Consider the following 21,981-nt stretch of genomic DNA (forward strand, 5'->3'; position numbering starts at 1 on the left):
TTTTAATTTTTTTGTTTGTTTGTTTTTTGTTTTTTCCCGGCGGGAATCAGCGGGGCCGGGGCTTCGTTAATTAATTAAAAGTGATTTTTTTTTTTTTTAATTTACACCAGAAATAGTAAATGTCCAAGAATTCCTTAAAAAAACTCGGTATAGACAATAAATACAGTACAAAATTCCAGCCGGGAATCTCCCCCCGGGGCCCTCCCCGGGAAATCTCCTTTTTTTTTTTTTTTTTTTTTTTCTTTTTTTGGGAATTCTCCTCCTCTCCGAAATTCGGGATCCGACCCCGCCCCCCCCCCCCCCCCCAACCCGAATTCCTGGGAAAAAAAAAAAAAAAAAAAAGGGAAGGAAAGGGTTTAAAAATCCCCCCCCAAAAACCCGGAATTCCCGGGGGGAAAAGGAGGGGGAGGAGGGGAGAAAAAAAAAAAAAGGAATTTGGGAAGGGAAATGGGAATTTGGGGGGAAAAAAATGAAATTTTGGGGCGAAAAATTGAGAATTATTTGGGATAAATGGGATTTTTCTGGAGGAAAAAAAATGGAGATTTTGGGGGTGGAAAGCGAATTTTTGGGATTTCTTTTGGAAAAATGAGGATTTGGGAACGGAAGTGGAAATTCCTGAGGGAAATCCAGATTTTAATTTTTATTTTTTTTTTAAAGGGCGAAATATTGCGGCTAAAAAAAAAAAAAAAATACTTTGGGGCTAAAAAAGGCGATTTTGGGGTTTTCCAGTGGATCCACCCGGCCGAGAACGGGAAAATCCAAAACTGGGCAAAAACTGGGATAAAGAATTAAAAAAGTGGGGAAAAGGGAAAGGAAAGGAGGCCAGGAAGGGGATAAATAATAAAAAAATGGGATTGAAAATGGATAAAAATGGATAAAAAACACAAATGGGGAGAAGCAGAAACGGAGCGAGGAAAAATAAACGGGATTGTTAAAAAAGGGGAAACGGGACGAAGAGAAACAGAAATAAATAAAAAACTGGGATGAAAAAACCGGGATAAAAATGGGATAAAGGAAAATAAATAAGATAGAAAAGGATAAATTAAAAAAAATAATAAAATAAAAGGGATGGAGGGAAAAAAACGGGAGAAAGAAAAAGGGAGGAAAAAACCAGGAAAAAAAAAAAAATTCCGAATTCCTGGGGATTTTGGGATTCCCTGGTGGAATTCTCGGGAAAATCCGATTTTTTTTTTTTTTTTTTTTTTTTGGAAAAAACGCTGCGGGGGATTTGGGGGAATCCCAAAAGCGACCGAAATTCCAAGAAAAGTTGGAAAAATCCCCGGAAATCCCAGGCGGGAACTCCCCGGTCCCTCCTCCCCCACTTCCAACCCCCAAAATTCCGGGAATTGGGAAAATTGCCCAAAAAAGTGGAAAAAAAAGGGAAAAAAATCCAATTCAAACAAACAAACAAAAAAAGGGAATTTTGGGGAAATCAAGGCGGGAAATTCCCCGTTTTCCCGGCAGAAATTGGGATTTTATTTTTTTTTTACTTTGGTTGAAGGATTTGGGAAAGGGGGAAAACGGGATCAGAGCGAAGCCACTGGAAAATTCCTTTTTTGTCTTTTTTTAAAAAGGAATTTTTGCGTTTCCTGCTTCTTTTTTTCACCCCCAAAATCTCGGGAATTCTTTTTTGTTGTTGGGTTTTTTTTTTTCAAAGGAATTGTGGAATTTCACCCTTCCCAGTTCTTGGGAATTTTCTGGGGGGGGGGATTTGGGGAGGGTCTACAAAAATCTCCAGAATTGGTTTAAAAAAGGAAACAAACAAACAAAAAAAGGGTGGGGGGGGAATTTGAATTTCTGGGCAGGGTTTGAGGGGAAAAAGGTTTAAAAACGGAATGAGTTAAAAAACAAAAACAAAAAAAGGTGGAAATTCGGGATAATTTGGGATTTTTGCTCCTTTGGGGCGGGAATTGGGTCTGGGTAGATCCCAAAAAATCCCATTTGGGGGGAAAAAAAAAAAAAAAAAAAAAAAAAGAATTCCTGTTCCCGACGCCGGGATTTGGGACCTTCCCGAGTTCCCATCCCGGGAAATTCCCGAATTCCCGCTCCTCTCTCTCCCCAATTTCCCGAATTTTCCCCGATCCCCTCCCCGTGCCGGGGGCTCCGATCCCCGAATTTCCCGCTCCTCTCTCCCGCCTTCCCGGAACTCCGGAATCCCGGGGCCGGTCCCGCATTCCCGAATTTCCTATCCCGGTGGGAATTCCCGCATTCCCGAATTTTCCTATCCTGGTGGAATTCCCGCATTCCCGAATTTTCCTATCCTGGTGGAATTCCCGCATTCCCCGTCCCGGGAGGCCTCTCCGCATTCCCGAATTTTCCCATTCCCGGCGCTCTCTCCTCTCCCCTCGCTCCCCAAATTTCCTCTCCCGGGGCCGATCCCGAATTTCCCCAATCCGGGACTCTCCGAATTCCCGGGATCCGTTCCTCTCCATTCCCGCGCACTCCCGGGATTTTTTTTTTTTTTTCCCGACCCCTCCGCCGTTCCCGGATTATTTTTTTTGTTTTGTTTTTTTTTTTTTTGTTTTGTTTTTTTTGTGTTTTCCCGGTGCTCCCCTCCCGTCCCCGCCGCCGTCATCTCGTGCACGTCCGCGCGGCCCCGAGGCCGCCGTTGTGGCTGGGGGGGGGCACGAGGGGCTCGGGCCGGGCCCGGGCCGGGCAGGGCGGGGCGGCCGCCGCCGGTACCGAGCCCAGCGCCGGTACCGAGCCCAGCGCCGGTACCGAGCCCGGGCCCAGCGCCGCTGTCGCTGCCGGTCCCAGTCCCGGCGCTGTCCCGGGTGTGGCTCCCAGTCCCGGCGTTCCGGTGCCGCTCCCCGGTGCCGTTGCCGGTGTCATTCCCGGTGCCGTTCCCGGTATTCCCGGCGCGTTCCGCGGCTGCTGCAGGTTCAGGATGCTGTCGATGGCGCTCTGCAGGTGCTCGCTCAGCGAATCGTCCTGGGGGCTGTCGCTCGAGAAGGACGCGTTGTCCCACGTCCAGCATCTCCTCTTCCTCCTCCCTCCTCCTCCTCTTGCCGCCCCACGCCGCCTCCCGCCCTCCTCTGCCCGCGCCTTCCTCCTCGTCCTCCTCGTCCTCAGCCGTCCGACGCCTCCTCGCGGGCCGGGGGTCCCTTCCCGCGGCCCCGCGGGGCGGGCTCGCGGTCCCGCCGGATCGCCGTGATCACCGGGCGGCGCTCGGAGCGCGCGGGCGGCGCCTCGGGGGCTCTCCCGGTAACTTTTTCCTCAGCGGGAGGCGGCACGGCATGCGCGGCGGGCGACGACGACGAGGATGATGATGAGGATGATGAGGATGACGACGAGGATGAAGACGCCGGCGCCGCTCTCTTCTCCAGGGAGCCGTTGAGCTGCGCGGCCGCGGGCGGCGTTCCCGGCGGGATTCCGGCGGGATTCCCGGCGGATCCAGCGCCGTGTTGTGGATCACCTTGCTCAGCCCCGCCTCCTGCTTGATTTTCAGCTTGAGGCCGATGCGGCTCCGCGCCTCGTACGTTTTCATCGGGGGGCGGCTCCGCGACGGCAGCGCGTCCTCGTCCCCATCCCCCACCCCCGGCCCCCTCCCCCGCCCCCGGCCCGGAGATCCCGGGGGGGGTCCCGGGGGGGAGGGTCGCGCCCCTCCCCAGGCCAGGTGACGCTCGGGGAGCCCCCCCGTGCTTGATGAGCAATTTGGGGGGGGCGGGGGGGGGAGGGGCGGGGGCGGGAGGGGGAGGGGCGGGGGAGGGCTGGGGGAGGGGCAGGGAGGAGGAGGAGGAGGAGGGGGGGAGGGGGTGGGAGCGGGAGGAGGAGGAGGAAGAGGAGGAAGAAGAGGAGACGTATTCGTCTGCAAGAGAAAGGAGCAGGGTCACTGATTAATTAATTAGAGTAATTAGAGTAATTGGAGCTCATTTGCATGGGGATAACGGCAATTTCCCTTTCTCCCTCTCTCCCCGCCCCAAATTTGCCTTTTCCCACGGGATTCATCCCAAAGATCCAGAGGCTGGGCCGGGACCTCGGGGAGACCTCGGCTGGGCCTTGATTGGCCTTTAATTGGCCTTTAATTGGCCTTTAACTGGCCTTTAATTGGCCCTTGATTGACCCCTAATAAACCTGTAACTGACCCTTAACAAACCCTTAATTGACCCTTAATAAACCTTTAATAAACCTGCAACTGACCCTTAATAAACCCTTAATTGACCCTTAATAAACCTTTAATACACCTGTAACTGACCCTTAACAAACCCTTAATTGACCCCTAATAAACCTTTAATAAACCTGTAACTGACCCTTAATAAACCCTTAATTGATTCTTAATAAACCTTTAATAAACCTGCAACTGACCCTTAATAAACCCTTAATTGACCCTTAATAAACCTTTAATAAACCTGTAACTGACCCTTAATAAACCCTTAATTGATTCTTAATAAACCTTTAATAAACCTGTAACTGACCCTTAATAAACCCTTAATTAACCCCTAATAAACCTTTGACTGTCTGATGGGCCTTTGGCAGGTCCCAAACCCCAGGAATTCCATTCCCACAATCTCAACCATTGGGAATCCTCCCTATTGCCATTCCCAGACTGCCAAAATCCCAGATCCCAAATTCCCAGATCCCAAATCCTAAATCCCAAATCCCATTCCCAAATCCCAGATCTGGCTCCTCACCGGGCCGGTCTCAGATCCCAAATCCCATTTCCCAAATCCCAGTTCCCATTCCCAAATCCCAGATCCCAAATCCCAGATCCCAGCTCCCATTCCCAGCTGTGGCTCCTCACCGGGCCGGTCCCGGGCCAGCTGCCGGTCGAGCGCCAGCGCCGTCTTCTCCTCCTGGATGAAAATCCGGTCGATCATCACCATCTCTGCCGAGGGGCTGGAACGCTGTGGGATTGGAATATGGGATATGGGATCAGGGATAGGGGATTTGGGATCATCACCATCTCTGCCGAGGGGCTGGAACGCTGTGGGATTGATGGAACATGGGATTGGGATCAGGGATATGGGATTGGGATCAGGGATAGGGGATTGGGATATGGGATCATCACCATCTCTGCCGAGGGGCTGGAACGCTGTGGGGATTGGAATATGGGATCAGGGATATGGGATTGGGATATGGGATCATCACCATCTCTGCCGAGGGGCTGGAACGCTGTGGGATTGATGGGATATGAGATATGGGATCAGGGATATGGGATATGGGATCAGGGATAGGGGATTGGGATCAGGGATATGGGATCAGGGATATGGGATCATCACCATCTCTGCCGAGGGGCTGGAACGCTGTGGGATTCATGGGAATATGGGATCAGGGATAGGGATTTGGGATTGGAATCTGGGATCAGGAATTTTGGGATCAGGGCTCACCCTGGATTCCTCCAGAAGCAGGCGCCAGTATTTGTTGAGCACCAATCAGGATCGGGGATTGGGGTAGGTCAGGGATTTGGGATCAGGGATGATTTGGGGAATTCTGGGGTCAGGGCTCACCCGTGACTCCTCGAGCAGCAGCAGCCGGTATTTGTTGAGCACCAATCAGGGATCGGGGAGGATTTGGGATCAGGGATGATTTGGGATCAGGGATTGGGGTGGGTCAGGGATTTGGGATGAGGGATGATTTGGGATCAGGGATGATTTGGGATCAGGGATCGGGGATGATTTGGGATTTGGGATCAGGGATGATTTGGGATGAGGGATCAGGGATGATTTGGGATGAGGGATGATTTGGGATGAGGGATGATTTGGGATCAGGGATCGGGGATGATTTGGGATTTGGGATCAGGGATGATTTGGGATGAGGGATCAGGGATGATTTGGGATGAGGGATGATTTGGGATGAGGGATGATTTGGGATCAGGGATCAGGGATGATTTGGGATCAGGGATCAGGGATGATTTGGGAATTCTGGGCTCAGGGCTCACCCGTGACTCCTCGAGCAGCAGCAGCCGGTATTTGTTGAGCACCAATCAGGGATCAGGGAGGATTTGGGATCAGGGAGGATTTGGGATCAGGGATGATTTGGGATCAGGGATCAGGGATGATTTGGGAATTCGGGGGTCAGGGCTCACCCGTGACTCCTCGAGCAGCAGCAGCCGGTATTTGTTGAGCATGGCCCGCGTGCGGCGCAGGAGCTGCTCCGACACCGCCTCGAACTCCTCATCCACTGGGAATGGTGGGAATGGTGGGAATGGTGGGATGGGATAACAGCAATGGTGGGGATGGGATAACAGCAATGGTGGGAATGATGGGAATGGGATAACAGGAATGGTGGGAATGGGATAACAGGAATGGTGGGAATGGTGGGAATGATGGGAATGGGATAACAGCAATGGTGGGAATGGGATAACAGCAATGGTGGGAATGATGGGAATGGGATAACAGCAATGGTGGGAATGGGATAACAGCAATGGTGGGAATGATGGGAATGGTGGGATGGGATAACAGGAATGGTGGGAATGGTGGGATGGGATAACAGGAATGGTGGGGAATGGTGGGAATGGGATAACAGCAATGGTGGGAATGGTGGGAATGGGATAACAGCAATGGTGGGAATGGTGGGAATGGGATAACAGCAATGGTGGGAATGGTGGGAATGGTGGGATGGGATAACAGCAATGGTGGGAATGGTGGAATGGGATAACAGCCAATGGTGGGAATGGTGGGAATGGGATAACAGCAATGGTGGAATGGGATAACAGCAATGATGGGAATGGTGGGAATGGTGGGAAATGGAAGAGGAAGGAGAGAGAGGGGATGAAGGAAGGGACGGAGACGGAAGCGAGAGAGGAACGGGAGGGAGAGAGGGAGGAGAAACGGAGCAAAGGGCTCGTTATTCCAACAGTCCCGATATCCCAACATTCCCCACATCCCCTGAGATATCCCAATATCCCATATCCCATATATCCCACAATATATCCCGGTGTATCCCGATGTTCCCCTCACCCCTCTGGCACTCGGATTCCCCCGGGCAGCACCCCCCTGGTACACGTGGTGGGGCAGCGTTTATCCCATATATCCCATATATCCCATATATCCCATACATCCGGTATATCCCGATATATCCCCATATATCCCGGTGTATCCCGATGTATCCCAGTGTATCCCGATGTTCCCTCACCCCTCTGGCACTCGGATTCCCCGGGCAGCACCCCCTGGTACACGTGGTGGGGCAGGGTTTATCCCATACATCCCATATATCCCATATATCCCATATATCCCATATATCCCATATATCCCATATATCCCATATATCCGGTATATCCCGTGATATATCCCATATATCCCGGTGTATCCCGGTGTATCCCGGTGTATCCCGATGTTCCCTCACCCCTGTGGCACTCGGCCTCCCCGGGCAGCACCCCCTGGTACACGTGGTAGGGCAGCGTTTATCCCATACATCCCATATATCCCATATATCCCATATATCCCGTATATCCCGTGATATATCCCATATATCCCGGTGTATCCCGGTGTATCCCGGTGTATCCCGAGGCTCCCTCACCCCTGTGGCACTCGGCCTCCCCGGGCAGCACCCCCTGGTACACGTGGTAGGGCAGGAGCCTCCTGAGGGCGTCGCCCACGGAGCGGAACGGCGTCCGGAATTCCGGGTGCAGCACCGAGCCCTGGTGCTTGTGCAGCTGCTCCAGGAGGCTGGGGGGGGAAATTCCGGGAATTATTCCACATTTGGGGAATTCCGGGAATTCCGGGATTTGGGAATTCCGAGATTTGGGAATTCTGGGATTGTGGGATTTGGGAATTCTGGGAGTTTGAGATCAGGAATTCTGGAAATTCCGGGATTTGGGGAATTCCGGGAGTTTGGGATCAGGATTTCCAGGATTTTGGGACTGGGGATTTTGGGATTTTGAGGATTGGGAATTCCGGGATTTTGGGATCAGAGAGGAATTCTGGGATTTTGGGATCAGGAATTCTGGGATTTTGGGGATGGGGAATTCCGGGGTTTTGGGATCAGGGAGGAATTTGGTGGACTTGGGTCGGGGAGGAATTCTGGGATTTTGGAATTGGGAATTCCAGGATTTGGGGGATGGTGAATTCTGGGATTTTGGGATCAGCACAAACAGGGACAAATGGGAATTCCCAGCGTTCCCAGTGCTCCCAGTTCCTTACCAGGCCTCCTTACTGGGCTGCAGCACCGGCGCCTTCTTCAGCGCCAGCTTCGCCTCCAGCTGCGGAAAAACCCCCGGGTGTGGGGTCAGTTCCTGGGATTTGGGGAAATTCCCGGGATTTGGGGGTCAATTCCCAGAGTTTGGGGAGAATTCCGGGGATTTTGGGACTCACCAAGGGCGGGGCCTTCCCTCCCCCCGAGGGCTGGGGGGGGCCCTTGATCCCACCCGGCTTCACCTGCGGAAAAACGGGAAAAGAATTGGGAAAAAAATTGGGAAAAAAATCGGGAAAAAATCGGGAAAAGCGGGGGGGAAAGAAAAGGGAGAAAAATTGGGAAAATCCAGGAAATTCCCAGGGCTGGGAAAGGGGGGAGGGAACCCAAAGGGGAAAACCAAGGGGAAAAACTGGGAAATAAAAGTGGGAAAATTGAGAAAATTGGCAAAAGAAACGGTGAAATTACCAGGGAAAAGTGGGAAAAATGAGGAAAAGTGGGAAATCTGGAATTAAAGGGGTAGAAATGGAATTAAAGTGGGAAAAGGGGAATTAAAAGGGGAAAACCTGGGAAATAAAGGGAAAAAAAAAGGGAAAATCCTGGAAATAAATTGGGAATAAATCAGGAAATGAATTGGGAAATGAATGAATGAGGAAATGAATTAGGAAATAAATGAGGAAATGAATTGGGAAATAAATAAATGAGGAAATGAATTAGGAAATAAATGAGGAAATGAATTGGGAAATAAATAAATGAGAAAATGAATTGGGAAATAAATCAGGAAATAAATTGGGAAATAAACAAATGAGGAAATGAATTGGGAAATAAATCAGGAAATAAATTGGGAAATAAACAAATGAGGAAATGAATTGGGAAATAAATCAGGAAAAAGCGCTCACCTGTCCGGGCTGCTGGGGGGGGAGGGGAGCCCCCAATTTCCCGGGATTTGGGGCCCCTTTCCCGGCGGGAACGGAACCGGAACCGGAAATGGAACTGGGAACGGATCCCGGAACGGATCCAGAACCGGAAATGGAACCGGAACTGGAACCGGAACCCGGAACGCTGGAGAACGGCTTGGAGTCGGGCGGGGCAGAAACGGCACCTGAGGGAGACGGGAAAAAACTGGGAATGGGAAACTGGGAAACTGGGAAACTGGGAATGGGAAACTGGGAAACTGGGAAACTGGGAATGGGAAACTGGGAATGGGAATGGGAAACTGGGAATGGGAATGGGAAACTGGGAATGGGAAACTGGGAATGGGAAACTGGGAATGGGAAACTGGGAATGGGAATGGGAAACTGGGAATGGGAAACCGGGAATGGGAAACTGGGAATGGGAAGCTGGGAATGGGAAACTGGGAATGGGAATGGGAAACTGGGAATGGGAAATTGGGAATGGGAATTCCAAAATTTGGGGATTTTGGGAACTGGGGATTTCAGGATTTTGGAATTTAGGGATTTTTGGATTCGGGGATTTCAGGATTTTGGGATTTGGGGATTTTTGGATTCGGGGATTTTGGGATTTGGGGATTTTTGGATTCAGGGATTTCAGGGATTTCAGGGACTCAGAATTTGGGGATTTGGGGATCCCAGACCCACCTGAGGCCGGGGCGGTGCCGGTTCCGGTTCCCAGGGCCGGGCCGGGCGTCCCCGGAGCCGCCGGGACCAGGACGGGAGCGGCCGGAGCCGGGAACGGGGCCGGGCTGGACGGGGGCGGCTTCGGCTGCAGGAGCAGCCCCTGGGGCACCTGGAAAACCCCAAAACAAAACTGTCAGGACAGGATGGGACACCCCAAAAACATCCCACGGAGCTCCCAAAAAAATCCTGCCAGGAACGGATGGGAAACAACAAAATATCCCCAAAAAATCCCATCAGGAACGGCTGGAAAACCCCAAAACATCCCCAGAAAATCCCATCAGGAACGGCTGGAAAACCCCAAAACATCCCCAGAAAATCCCATCAGGAACGGCTGGAAAACCCCAAAACATCCCCAGAAAATCCCATCAGGAACGGCTGGAAAACCCCAAAAATGTCACAAAGAAATCCTAAAGACCCTGTCAGGAACAGCTGGGAACCCCCAAAAATCCCAAATCCAGAGGGATCCCACTCCAGGAACCCCCCAAAATCCCCAAATCTGTCAGGATCCAACAGCTGCATCCCCCCAGATCCCAAATCCAGCAGGATTCAAAGCCTGGATTCCCTAAATCCCAAACCCAACAGGACCCAAATCCTGAATCCCCCAAATCCCTGAAATCCTAAATCCTGAATTCCCCAAATCCTGAATTCCCCAAATTCTGAATTCCCCAAATCCCTCAAATCCCAAATCCTGAATCCCCCAAATCCCAAATCCAGGGGGATCCCTCAGTTCCTCGGGATCTGAGCCAGGGCTGGGATTTGGGAACGGGACAATTCCACCTGAACCCCCCCCTGGAATTTCGGGATCCTCGGGAATTCCTGCTGCGACTTCCCTGCTCATGCCCGGAAATTCCCGGAATTCCATCGGGGTTTCCCTGCCCAGGCCAGGACTTTGGGATTTCCCGGGATTCCCCCTGGGATTTTTGGGAAATTCCAAGAATTCCCCTGAGATGTTTGGGATTCTGGGGATTTCCCAGGATTTCTCCCCTGGGATATCTGGGATTTCTGGGGTATTTTCCCCGGGATTTTTCCCCTGGGATATCTGGGATTTCTGGGGTATTTTCCGGGATTTTTGGGAATTGTTTTACCTGCTGGAAGCGCTCGGGGCCGGCCTTGGGCGGGGCCGCGGGGCCGGGCAGGGGCTGGAAAGGAGCCGGGATCAGCGGGAAAGTCCGGGAATGTTCCGGGGCTTTGAGCAGCGGGAAAGGCTGGGAATGCTGGGAATGCTGGGAATGGGGGGACTGGGAATGCTGGGGTTGGGAATGATGGGAATGCTGGGGTTGGGAATGGGGGGACTGGGAGTGCTGGGAATGCTGGGACTGGGAATGGGGGGACTGGGAGTGCTGGGAGTGCTGGGGCTGGGCATGGGGGGACTGGGAGTGCTGGGAATGCTGGGGTTGGGAATTCTGGGAGTGCTGGGAATGCTCGGGGGGGACCCCGAAGAGCCCCGGGGGAGGCTCCGGGCGCGGCGGCTCCGAGGGAGGCCGGGGCTGGGAGGGAGGCCGGGAATGGGGCCGGGATGGGGGCCGGGGCAGAGGCTGGGGCTGGGAGGGAGGCCGGGCCGGGATCTGGGGGATTGGGGGGATCTGGGATATCTGGGATGGGATCTGGGATGGGATGGGGGTCGTGGGGTCCCCCGGGGACGCTCCCGGGAGCTTCGGCTGCAACAGAAGGAGAGGAAAGAGCTCGGTTAGTGCGGGGCAGGGGAGGGACAGGAGGGAATTCCCAGGGGGAAAAAAAGCTCGGGAAAAGCGCCGGGAATTCCCTCCCCCCCCAGGAAAAGTCCCCATCCCAAAATCCAAAAATCCTGGCTCCGAAATCCAAAATTCCCATCCCAAAATCCCAAAATCCTGGCTCCGAAATCCAAAATTCCCACCCCGAAATCCCAAAATTCTGGCTCCAAAATCCAAAATTCCCACCCCGAAATCCCAAAATTCTGGCTCCAAAATCCAAAATTCCCACCCCGAAATCCAAAAATTCTGACTCCGAAATCCAAAATCCCCATCCCGAAATCCAAAAATCCTGGCTCCGAAATCCAAAATTCCCATCCCAAAATCCCAAAATCCTGGCTCCGAAATCCAAAATTCCCACCCCGAAATCCCAAAATTCTGGCTCCAAAATCCAAAATTCCCACCCCGAAATCCAAAAATTCTGACTCCGAAATCCAAAATCCCCATCCCGAAATCCAAAAATCCTGGTTCTAAGATTCAAAATCCAGATCCCAAAATCCAGAATCGCGATTCTGAAATCGCCATCCCAAAATCGAAAATCCCGATCCCCAAATTCAAAATCCTGATCCGAAAATCCCGGGAAAATCCCAGGGAAATCCTGGGAAAATCCACCCTGAGGATTCCCAAGGCACCCCCAGGACCCCAATCCCATTTTTGGGAATATTTTGGGTCACACCGAAAGCAAATCCACCCTTGGGAATTTGGGAAATCCCCAGATCGCCTCTGACCTGGAATTCCCTCTGGAGCAATCCCAGAAAAATAATTTTCCATTTTTTTCTCCCCCAAAAATTTCCCCATTCCTGTTTTTTTCCCCCCCATTCCAGGGATGATTCCGGATAGATCCGACCACCCCCCCTTCCCCATTCCCGAATTTTTGGGGAATTTTTGGGGGGAATTCCGGGGGTTTTGGGGGTGCAGAGGAGCAGCAGCAGCCGGGGTTAGTGAGCGCCAAGCGAGCGGAGCAGCCGGAAAAACGGGGCGGGAATTTCTGGGAATTTTTGGGATTTGGGAATCCTGGATTGAGCCTGGGGGGGGGGGGGGGGGGGGGGGAGGAATTCCGGGAGATCCAAGAGTGGGGAGGGGTTTGGGTCCCTCGGGGTGGATCCAGGGGGGATCCGCTCCCAAATCCCAAATTTCCGCTCCCAAATCCCAGATTTCCACTCTCAAATCCCAGATTTCCGCTGCTGGGTCCCAGCTTTTCCATGCCTGGATCCCGGTTTTCCGTTGCTGGATCCCATTTTTCTGCTCCCAGATCATTTTCCCCACCATTCCCAGGGAATCCCTGAATCCTGGCAATCCCCAAATCCCAGAAGGTTGGGGATCCCGAAATTCTGAGAATTCCCCAAACCCTGGGAAAAATCCCCAAATCCTGGGGATGCCTGAATCCAAGAAATCCCAGAATCCCAGGAATGCCTGGAATCCCCAAATCCCAGAAAACCCCTAATCCCAGAAATCCCTAAATCCTGGGAAAACCCAAATCCTGGGAATCCTCAAATCCTGGGAATCCCAGAACCCCAACAATCCCCGAATCCTGGGAATCCCCAAATCCCAACAATCCCCAAATCCTGGGAATCCCTGAATCCTGGGACTCCCCCAGATCCCAGGACCCCCCCAAATCCCAATAACCCCCAGATCCTGGAATCCCCGAATCCCGGAAATCCCGGGAATCCCAGGACCCCCCGAATTCCCGAATTCCCTCACCTGCTGCAGGAACATGGGCACGCTGTCCTGGCCCAGCACGGGCGCGGCGCTGCCGGTGCCGGCCGCCGTTCCCAGCAGGATTTTCTCGGGGCTGGCGGCGAGGCCGGGGCTGGGCTGGGCGCTCCCAGCCCCCAGCGCCGCCGGAGCCGCCGCGGCGCCGCCGGAGCCACCGGAACCGGGCTCGGCACCGGCGCCGGCGCCGGGACTGCCGGCGGCCGCCTGGATGCTGACGGCGGCTCCCAGCCCGTCGCCGGCGTTGAGCATGGCCACCGGGCTGGCCAGGGTGACTCCCTGGATCACCGTGGGCGCCGGCGCCGGCGCCGAGCCGGGGCTGGGCAAGGGCCCGGCCAGCGACACCGGCATCTGGAACAGCGCCGGCGGCGCCACCTGGCCCGGCTGCAGCTGGATGGGCGCCGCCGACAGGATGTGGGCCGTGCCCGCCGCGCCCGGCGACGCCAGCACCGGGCCCAGGTTGAGCTGCCCGGCCAGGTTTTGGTTGAGGAGCTGCGCCGGTAAGGCCGGGTTGGCCAAGAGCTGGGCGCCGGCGCCCTGGCCGGCGATGATGTGAGTTTGGCCGGCTCCCGGCAAGAGCTGGCCGCCCACGTTGGCCGGCAGCGCCGAGAGCGGCTGCGGCAGCGGCACGGCCGAGGCGCCGGCGAGCTGCCCCGGCAGCAGGAATTGGTTCTGGCCCTGGAAGGGCTGCGCCGGGATGACGATGGAGCCGCCCTGGTTGAGCACGTGCACGCTCATGGACTTGCCCAGCGCCGGCGGCTGCGGCGGCGGAGGCTTGAAGACGTTGGGGGGGAAGCTCTGGAGCACCACGTTGGGCGCGGCTTTGCCGGCCATGAACGTCAAGTTCTGCTGCGTCTTGGCCGGCGTCTCGCCGGGCAGCGCCAGGGCGCCGCCGGGGGCGAAGGGTTTTGGCGTGATCTGGTAAAGCTTCTGCTGCAGCACGCCGGCGGGCTTGGGCTGGATGGGCGTGGGCGTGCGGTGGATGATGACGTTGGGCGCCGGCACCAGGGAGCCGCCCAGGCCCGAGGTGACGGTGAGCGGCTGCGCCGACGCCGCCGACACGCCGCCGAACACGGAGCTGCCGTTCAGCGTGGTGGTGGCCACGGCCGGAAGGCTCTTCTGGATCACCAGCCCCGCGCCCTGCGCCGCGCCCGCCTCGGGCTGCGCGATGTAACCGGCCACCGGCGCCGGCTTGGCCAGCAGCTGCGGCGCGGCCGGCTGGTTGATGGCCATCACCTGCTGGCCCACCACCTGGATGGGTCCCAGGCCCAGGGCGCCGCCGGGGCTGCCGTTGGGCAAACCGGGCAAGTTTGGCAAGGGTTGGATGGTGACGTTGCCCAGGCCCACCTGCTGCAGGAAGGGCTGGACGCTGATGGCTTTGTTGACCACGTCCGGTGGCTGCACCAGCGCCTGCGGGGCCAGCACGGCCGGCGGCTGCAGGCCCAGCAGGTCGGCGCCGCCCGAGAAGATCTGGGGCGTGCCGTCGGCCGCCTGCACCACCGGCTGCAGCGCCGGCAGCTGGAAGGAGCCCAGGTCCAGCTCGGCCTCGGCCTCCAGCGTCTGCTCGGTGATGTTGGCCTCCTGCAGGCTCTGCTGGAGGATGTCGCACGGCTGCTCGGCGCCAGCGCCGGCACCGGGGCCCGGCGAGCCCAGGATGTCATCCTCCAGGAAGTCCAGGTCCACGCTGGCCGGCGGCTGGCTCGGTTCGGCGCTCAGCGGGTTGCCACCGGCGGCTTCTTGACCGTGGAGCTGCGGGGGGGTGGCAATGGGGGTGGGGTGAGATGGGGGGAGGGGTTTGGGGAACTGGGCGAGAGCAACGGAGCCCAGTGGAACCCAACAGAACCCAACGGAACCCAATGGAAATCAATGGAGATCAATGGAGATCAATGGAGATCAATGGAACCCAACAGAACCCAACGGAACCCAATTGAAATCAATGGTGATCAATGGTGATCAATGGAACCCAACAGAACCCAACAGAACCCAACGGAACCCAATGGAAATCAATGGAAATCAATGGAAATCAATGGAGATCAATGGAACCCAACAGAACCCAACGGAACCCAATTGAAATCAATGGAAATCAATGGAGATCAATGGAACCCAACAGAACCCAACAGAACCCAATGGAACCCAATGGAAATCAATGGAGATCAATGGAGATCAATGGAACCCAACAGAACCCAATGGAAATCAATGGAGATCAATGGAGATCAATGGAACCCAACGGAACCCAACAGAACCCAGCAGAACCCAATGGAAATCAATGGAAATCAATGGTGATCAATGGAACCCAACAGAACCCAATGGAACTCAACAAGATCCAATGGGATTCAACGGAACCGGGAATTCCTCATCTCTCCCTTTTCCCACCTTTTTATTATCCCAGAGAAAAAACCACGGGGAGTCGAAAAAAGGGAATTCTCCACCCAATAAAGGGAATTCTCCACCCAATAAAGGGAATTCTCCACCCAAAAAAGGGAATTCTCCACCCAAAAAAGGGAATTCTCCACCCAAAACCCGCGGGATTTTCCCAGGAATTTTTTCCTCTTTGCGCAGCCCTGGGAACAGGGAGGAATTCCCCAAAATTTGGGAATTTTTTCCCGGGGGAGGGGGGGTTACCTACCCCAGCACCCTCGAAAAAGGCACTGGCGGCATCTCCGGAATTGTCCAGGAGATCGTCACTGTCGATCTGGAACCGGAAAAATCGGGAATGGATGGAGGGGAATTCGGGAATTGTGGGGTGAGGAGGGGGGAAATGGGGAAAATGGGGAAAAAATGGGAAAAAATGGGGGAAAATGGGGAAAAAGGGGGAGGAAATGGGGAGGAAACAGGGGGAAAAATGGGGAAAAATGGGGGAAAATGGGGAAAAAAGGGAAAAAAGGGAAAAAAAAAAAATCAGGATGTGGGTGAGGGCCCCGAATTCCTGCCTGGGCGAGCTGGGAAAAAAATTCCAGGAGAAAATCCTGGGCGGGGCTGGGGGCTGAGGATGGGGAGGGGAGGGAATCGGGAATTCCGTGGGAAAATCGGGAATTTGGGATTTGGGATTTGGGATTGGGGGGGGAGGGGCGCTCACCTTCTCGGATCCATGGAGGAAATCGTTCAGGGCCTGCGGATCGCTGCGGGAGCAGGGAACAGTCAGGGGGGAATTCCGGGAATTCCGGGAATTCCAGAGGGACCAGGGACCTTTCCCACCTTCCCAAATCAATTCCCACCTCCTCTGGGACAATTCCAGCCCTTTTTTAGGGACATTCCCCCCAAAATTCCCACCTTTCCCAGGGTCTCTCCTGCTACAATTCCCATTTTTTGGGGGTCCTTTTCCAGGTAATTCCCATTTTTTCGGGGCCATTCCCACCCTGGTTTTTATTTGGGGGGGGGGTCGTTCCCAGGACGAGAATTCCCACTTTTCCAGGCCGGGAATTCTGGGAATTCCGGGACTCACCAGATGACGTCTAACAGGCACCGCCCGTCCTCATCATCCATGACACCTGCAACGACACACAGCGTCATTTCCCATGGAAAACACCGGAAAAATCCCGGGAAAACACCGGGAAAATCCCGGAAAAAATCCCCAGAAAAATCCCGGAAAAACCCAGGAAAAATCCCGGAAAATCCCCAGAAAAATCCCGGGAAAATCCCAGAAAAATCCCGGGAAAATCCCGGAAAAACCCCAGGAAAATCCCGGGAAAATCCTGGAAAAATCCCGGAAAATCCCCAATCCCCGAAATCCCGGGATTCAGGGCCCTTTTCCCGCTTTTTTTCCCCCAAATCCTCGGTTTTGTCGTGGTTTTTTTTGGGAGGGAGAAGTGGGAAAAGGGAGGGGGGGGAAGGGAAATCTGTCGGGAATTGGTTCCAGGAATTCCTGGAAAAATCCTGGGAAATTTTCCCCCAGGAATTCTAAAACGGGGGCGGGGGGAGGAAGAACTGATCCCAAAAATCCCTCAGGGAATGAAGTGATCCCAAAATCCCCCCGGGGAAATTCGGGATTTATCCCAAAAAAATCCCTGAGGGAAATTCAGGATTTATCCCAAAAAAATCCCTGAGGGAAATTCAGGATTTATCCCAGAATTCCCTCCTGGATCCTGGAGCCCAGAGCCCCCAAGAACGAAATTCCCGGGATTTTTTGGGGTTTTTTTTTGGGAACAGCCTAAAACCAGAGCCCAGCCCGGAATTTTCCAGGGATTTTCCATCCCAGGGATTCCTTCCAGAATTCCCAAAATTCCCGGGGAAACCCAGGGAAAACTCAGGGATTCTTGGGGAAATTCGGGAATTCTCTGGGAATTCCGGGAATTCCAGCCCCGGGCAGAATTCCCAGAATGAAATGTGGATTTGGGGCGGAATTCCAGGAATTCCCAGGGAAAAGCAGCCAAAGAATTCCCAAAATTCCGATTTTCCCGGGAATTCCGGCCCGTTCGGATCAATTCAATCAATACCTGATCAATCAACGCATTCATTAATCAGCCTGTAATTAATGAATGTAATTAATGGACGCTCAATTAATAAACCAGAGAATAAATGATTGATCAAGCCCCTAATTAACCGATCAGCCTGATATCAAATCCATTAATTAATCTGATTAATTAGTCAATGTTGAGCTTCGTTGATCTATTAATCAACAGCTGAACTAATCAATCACTGATATCCCACTGATTGATTTACCTAATAAAGGCAGGAATCAATTAATAACAGGGTTAATTAAACAGGGAAACCGGCCACTAATCACGCACCCAATTAATTCTGTTAATAACTGACAATTAAACGCCTCACAATCAATCAATAATTAATTAATTGATCCAATACCTGACCCCACAGATCGTTAAGGGATTATTGATCAGTCATTAATCAATTACTGACTCGAGCTGTTGAACCATTAATGAATTAATAAGGCAATTAATGACCGGTTAATTGATCAGCTGTGGGATCAATTGATCAGACTCACAGCTGGGGGATCAATGGGGTCATTGATCAATACCTGATCAATACCTGATCAATACCTGATCAATCAGTGATTGACAGCTGCCACGGCCACAGGCATCACTAATCGATCACCAGAGCACGGATGGGTCATTGGTTATCGATTATCAGTTATTGATTATCAGTTATTGATTATCGGTTATTGATTATCGGTTATTGATTATCAGTTATTGATTATTGGCCAGCAGCCAATGAGCAGAGCCAGGGGATCCCAGAGATTCCCACGGGATTTTTATGGAAGGGGAAAAAATTCCTGGGGCCAGTCTGGGAAAACCCAATCCCAGTTCAGAAAAACCATTCCCAGTTCGGAATTCACCATTCCCAGTTCGGAATTCACCATTCCCAGTCTGGAATTCACCATTCCCAGTTCAGAATTCACCATTCCCAGTTCAGAATTCACCATTCCCAGTTCAGAATTCCCCATTCCCAGTTCAGAAAAACCATTCCCAGGCCACAAAGACCCAATCCCAGTTTGGAAAAACCGACCCCAGTTCAGAATTCACCAATCCCAGTCCCAGATTCTCCATTCCCAGTTCAGGATTCCCCATTCCCAGTCCGGACATGCCAATCCCAGTCCAAGAAAAACCCAATCCCAGTTCGGAATTCTCCAATCCCAGTTCGGAATTCTCCAGTCCCAGTCCAAGAAACCCCAGTCCCAGTTCTGAGTCCATCATTCCCAGTTCTGAATCCATCATTCCCAGTCCGGGATTCTCTGCTCCCAGTTCAGAATTCCCCATTCCCAGTCTGGAATTCCCCATTCCCAGTCTGGAATTCTCCATTCCCAGTTCAGAATTCCCCATTCCCAGTCTGGAATTCTCCATTCCCAGTCTGGAATTCCCCATTCCCAGTCTGGAATTCCCCATTCCCAGTCTGGAATTCTCCATTCCCAGTCTGGAATTCTCCATTCCCAGTCTGGAATTCTCCATTCCCAGTCTGGAATTCCCCATTCCCAGTCTGGAATTCTCCATTCCCAGTTCAGAATTCCCCATTCCCAGTCTGGAATTCTCCATTCCCAGTCTGGAATTCCCCATTCCCAGTCTGGATCTGCCCAGGCCCAGTTTGAGCCCCAAACCCGCGGGATCGGAGCAAGGACGGAGCAGGGAACAGGACTGGGATTGACTCGGGGATACTCCAGGGATACTCCGGGGATACTCCAGGGGTACTCCGGGGGTACTCAGGGGGTACTCAGGGGATACTCCAGGGGGTACTCTGGGGATACTCAGGGGGTACTCCAGGGATACTCCGGGGATACTCCAGGGGGTACTCTGGGGATACTCCAGCGGTACTCTGGGAATACTCCAGGGATACTCCGGGCTTGACCTCTGACCTCTCACCCAGGGGATACTCCAGGACCTGGACCTCGAACTCCAGGGATACTCCAGGGATACCCCAGGAACATTCCAGGGATACTCCGGGGATACTCAGAGCCTGACTCTCAGCACACTCAGGGGATACTCCAGGGATACTCCAGGGATACTCCAGGCAGGAATTCCAGCCCCAAACTCCTACTCAGGGGTTACACACGGCACCAATTCCACTCTCCAGCCCCATGCTCCAGGGATACTCCAAGAGTACTCCAGGGATACTCAGAGCCTCCTTCCCAGCACACTCAGGGGATACTCCAAGAATACTCAGGGGATACTCCAGGGGTACTCCGGGGATACTCCAAGAATACTCCGGGGATACTCAGAGCCTGACTCTCAGCACACTCAGGGGATACTCCAGGGGTACTCCAGGGATACTCCAGGGATACTCCAGGGATACTCAGGGGATACTCAAGGCCCGGCCTCCCCTCCCCAGCTCTTACTCCGAGGATACTCCAGGACTCAACCCCAGCCCCCAAATCCATCCACTTCCCTCCCCGCCCCCCTCCAAAAAATTCCCAAAAAATTCTCCAAAAAAAAACCCCTCCAAAAAAATTCCCAAAAATCCCAGGAGGTCCCAAAAAAAGCCCCCAAAGGTCCCAGGAAGGGCCGGGCCGGGTCGGGGCCCCGGGAGTGCGGAATGAACACGGGAGAGATCGGGACACACGACCGGAGTTTATTCGGACACCGAACCGGGGCAGGGCCGCCACTGCGGGCTGGGGGGGCTGGGGGGGGCTGGGGAATTTTTTGGGAATTTTGGGGGAATTTTTGGGGGATGGACGAGGGGGGAGGAGCCCTGGGAAAGGGGAGGGGGGAGGGGGGAGAGGGGATGGGGGGAAATTCCCAAAATCCCAAACCTGACCCTGGCAGAGAGGGAGGAGGAAGAGGAGGGAGAGGAGGAAGGGGAGGGAGAGGAGAAGGAGGAGGAAGAGGAGAAAAAGAAGAGGAAGAGGAGGAAGGGGAGGAAGAGGAGGGAGAGGAGGAAGAACAGGAAGATGAAGAGCAGAAGAAAAAGGACAAAGAAGAGGAGGAAGAGGAGGAAGAGGAGGAAGAGGAGGAAGAGGAGGAAGAAGAGGAAGAAGAGGAAGAGGGGGACAGGCCGAGAGCAGCCCCAGAACTGAATCCCTGAGGATGAGGGGGAAGAGGAAGATGAAGAGGAAGAAGAGGAAAACGAAGATGAAGAGGAGAAGGAAATGAGGAGGATGAAGAGGAAAAGAGGAGGAGGAGGAGGAAGAAGAGGAGGAAGGCCACACACACAGAGCCAGAGCTGGGACATCCCCAAAGCAGCTCCCGAGGAAGAGGAGGAAGATGAAGGCACAGAACCAGCCCGGGGCTGAGCCCTGAGGAAGAGCGGGAGGAAGAGGAGGAGGAAGAGGAGGAAGAGCAGCAGGAGGCAGAGGAAGAAGAGGAAGATGAGGCAGAGGAGGAAGAGCCGCGGCAGCAGCGGGAGGAGGAGGAAGAGCAGGAGAAGGAGGAAGATGAGGAAGAGCAGGAAGAGGCAGAGGAGGAAGACGAGGAAGAGGCAGAGGAGGAAAAGGAAGATGAGGAAGAGGAAGATGAGGAAGAGCGCGGCAGCAGCGGGAAGAGGAGGAGGAGGAGGAGGAGGAGGCGGCGGCCGAGGCCGAAGGCCCCACCCCGCGCCCCCCCCCCCGCCCCCCTCAGTTTTGGGCCCGTTCGGGGCCGCTCGGAGCGGGGGGGGAGGGGCCGCGGCGGGGCCGGGGGGGGTTCCCGGCGGCGGGGGGGGGCGCGGCGGGGCCCGGGGGGGTTTCCCGGCGGCGGGGGGGCAGCGCGGCCGCGCTGTCGCCGCCGCTGTCGCGACAGGGCCGCGATTTGGGGCCGATTCGCCGCTTTTTTTGTGGCGGACTCACCGTGAGGCCTGAGCGGCGCCCGGCGCGGGGTCTCCCAGGCGCCCCCGCACGGGCGCCGCCGCCAGGACCCCGCCGGGCCCCGCCGCTTAGGGGTTCGCGGCGCTGCCTGATCGCGGCCTCATCGCCGCCGCTTCCCGGCGGGGACGCCGCGGGGCCCGGGGGGGTCGCGGAGGGGACGGGGGCGTACCGGGGAGTTTAACGGGACCCCCCCCGGCCCCGCGGGCCCCCCCCAGAAAAGTACGGAGAGGAATTCATTAGCATAAACCGCGCCCCCGGACAGGCATTAGAATAGACACGCCCCCGCGCTGGCGCCTCAGCAGCCAAGCCCCCCCCGAGGGACCGCTCATTAGCATAAACCACGCCCACAAGGCTGTGCGGTCACATAAACCACGCCCACAGCTATAAATCAGCCTAAATCACGCCCACATAACTGCACGTTAGCATAAACCAGGCCCAGCAGGCTGTAAATTAGCAGAAACCACTCCCCGAGCCCCAGCGCCAACCCTGAGACTTTCGTTTGCATAAACCACGCCCCACCCCAACACAGAGACAACCTGCACCCCTAATTTACATACACCGCCCCCCCACGAGTTGTTAATTAGCGCAAACCACGCCCGCAAACGCGGCC

The 21,981-nt window shown here is 54.5% G+C and overlaps 1 protein-coding gene across 1 annotated transcript; it reads right to left on the minus strand.

The window, feature by feature from the left end:
- Positions 1–2,571: 2,571 nt before the first annotated feature.
- On the minus strand, positions 2,572–21,424 carry BICRA (BRD4 interacting chromatin remodeling complex associated protein). The gene is made up of 16 exons (XM_088155162.1): positions 21,354–21,424; positions 16,590–16,635; positions 16,224–16,266; positions 15,774–15,839; positions 13,136–14,896; positions 10,793–11,365; positions 9,669–9,816; positions 8,970–9,172; positions 8,253–8,315; positions 8,082–8,140; positions 7,459–7,607; positions 6,026–6,120; positions 4,742–4,844; positions 3,643–3,808; positions 3,416–3,545; positions 2,572–3,198 (listed from the first exon to the last, which is right to left on the minus strand). The coding sequence occupies exons 2-16, from the start codon at positions 16,628–16,630 to the stop codon at positions 2,572–2,574; spliced, it is 4,227 nt and encodes a 1,408-aa protein (XP_088011288.1). The 5' UTR covers positions 16,631–16,635; positions 21,354–21,424.
- Between the last annotated feature and the right edge of the window lie 557 nt (positions 21,425–21,981).

The sequence above is a fragment of the Sturnus vulgaris genome, chromosome 35, assembly GCF_052056855.1.
Source record: "Sturnus vulgaris isolate bStuVul1 chromosome 35, bStuVul1.hap1, whole genome shotgun sequence".
NCBI lineage: Eukaryota > Metazoa > Chordata > Aves > Passeriformes > Sturnidae > Sturnus > Sturnus vulgaris.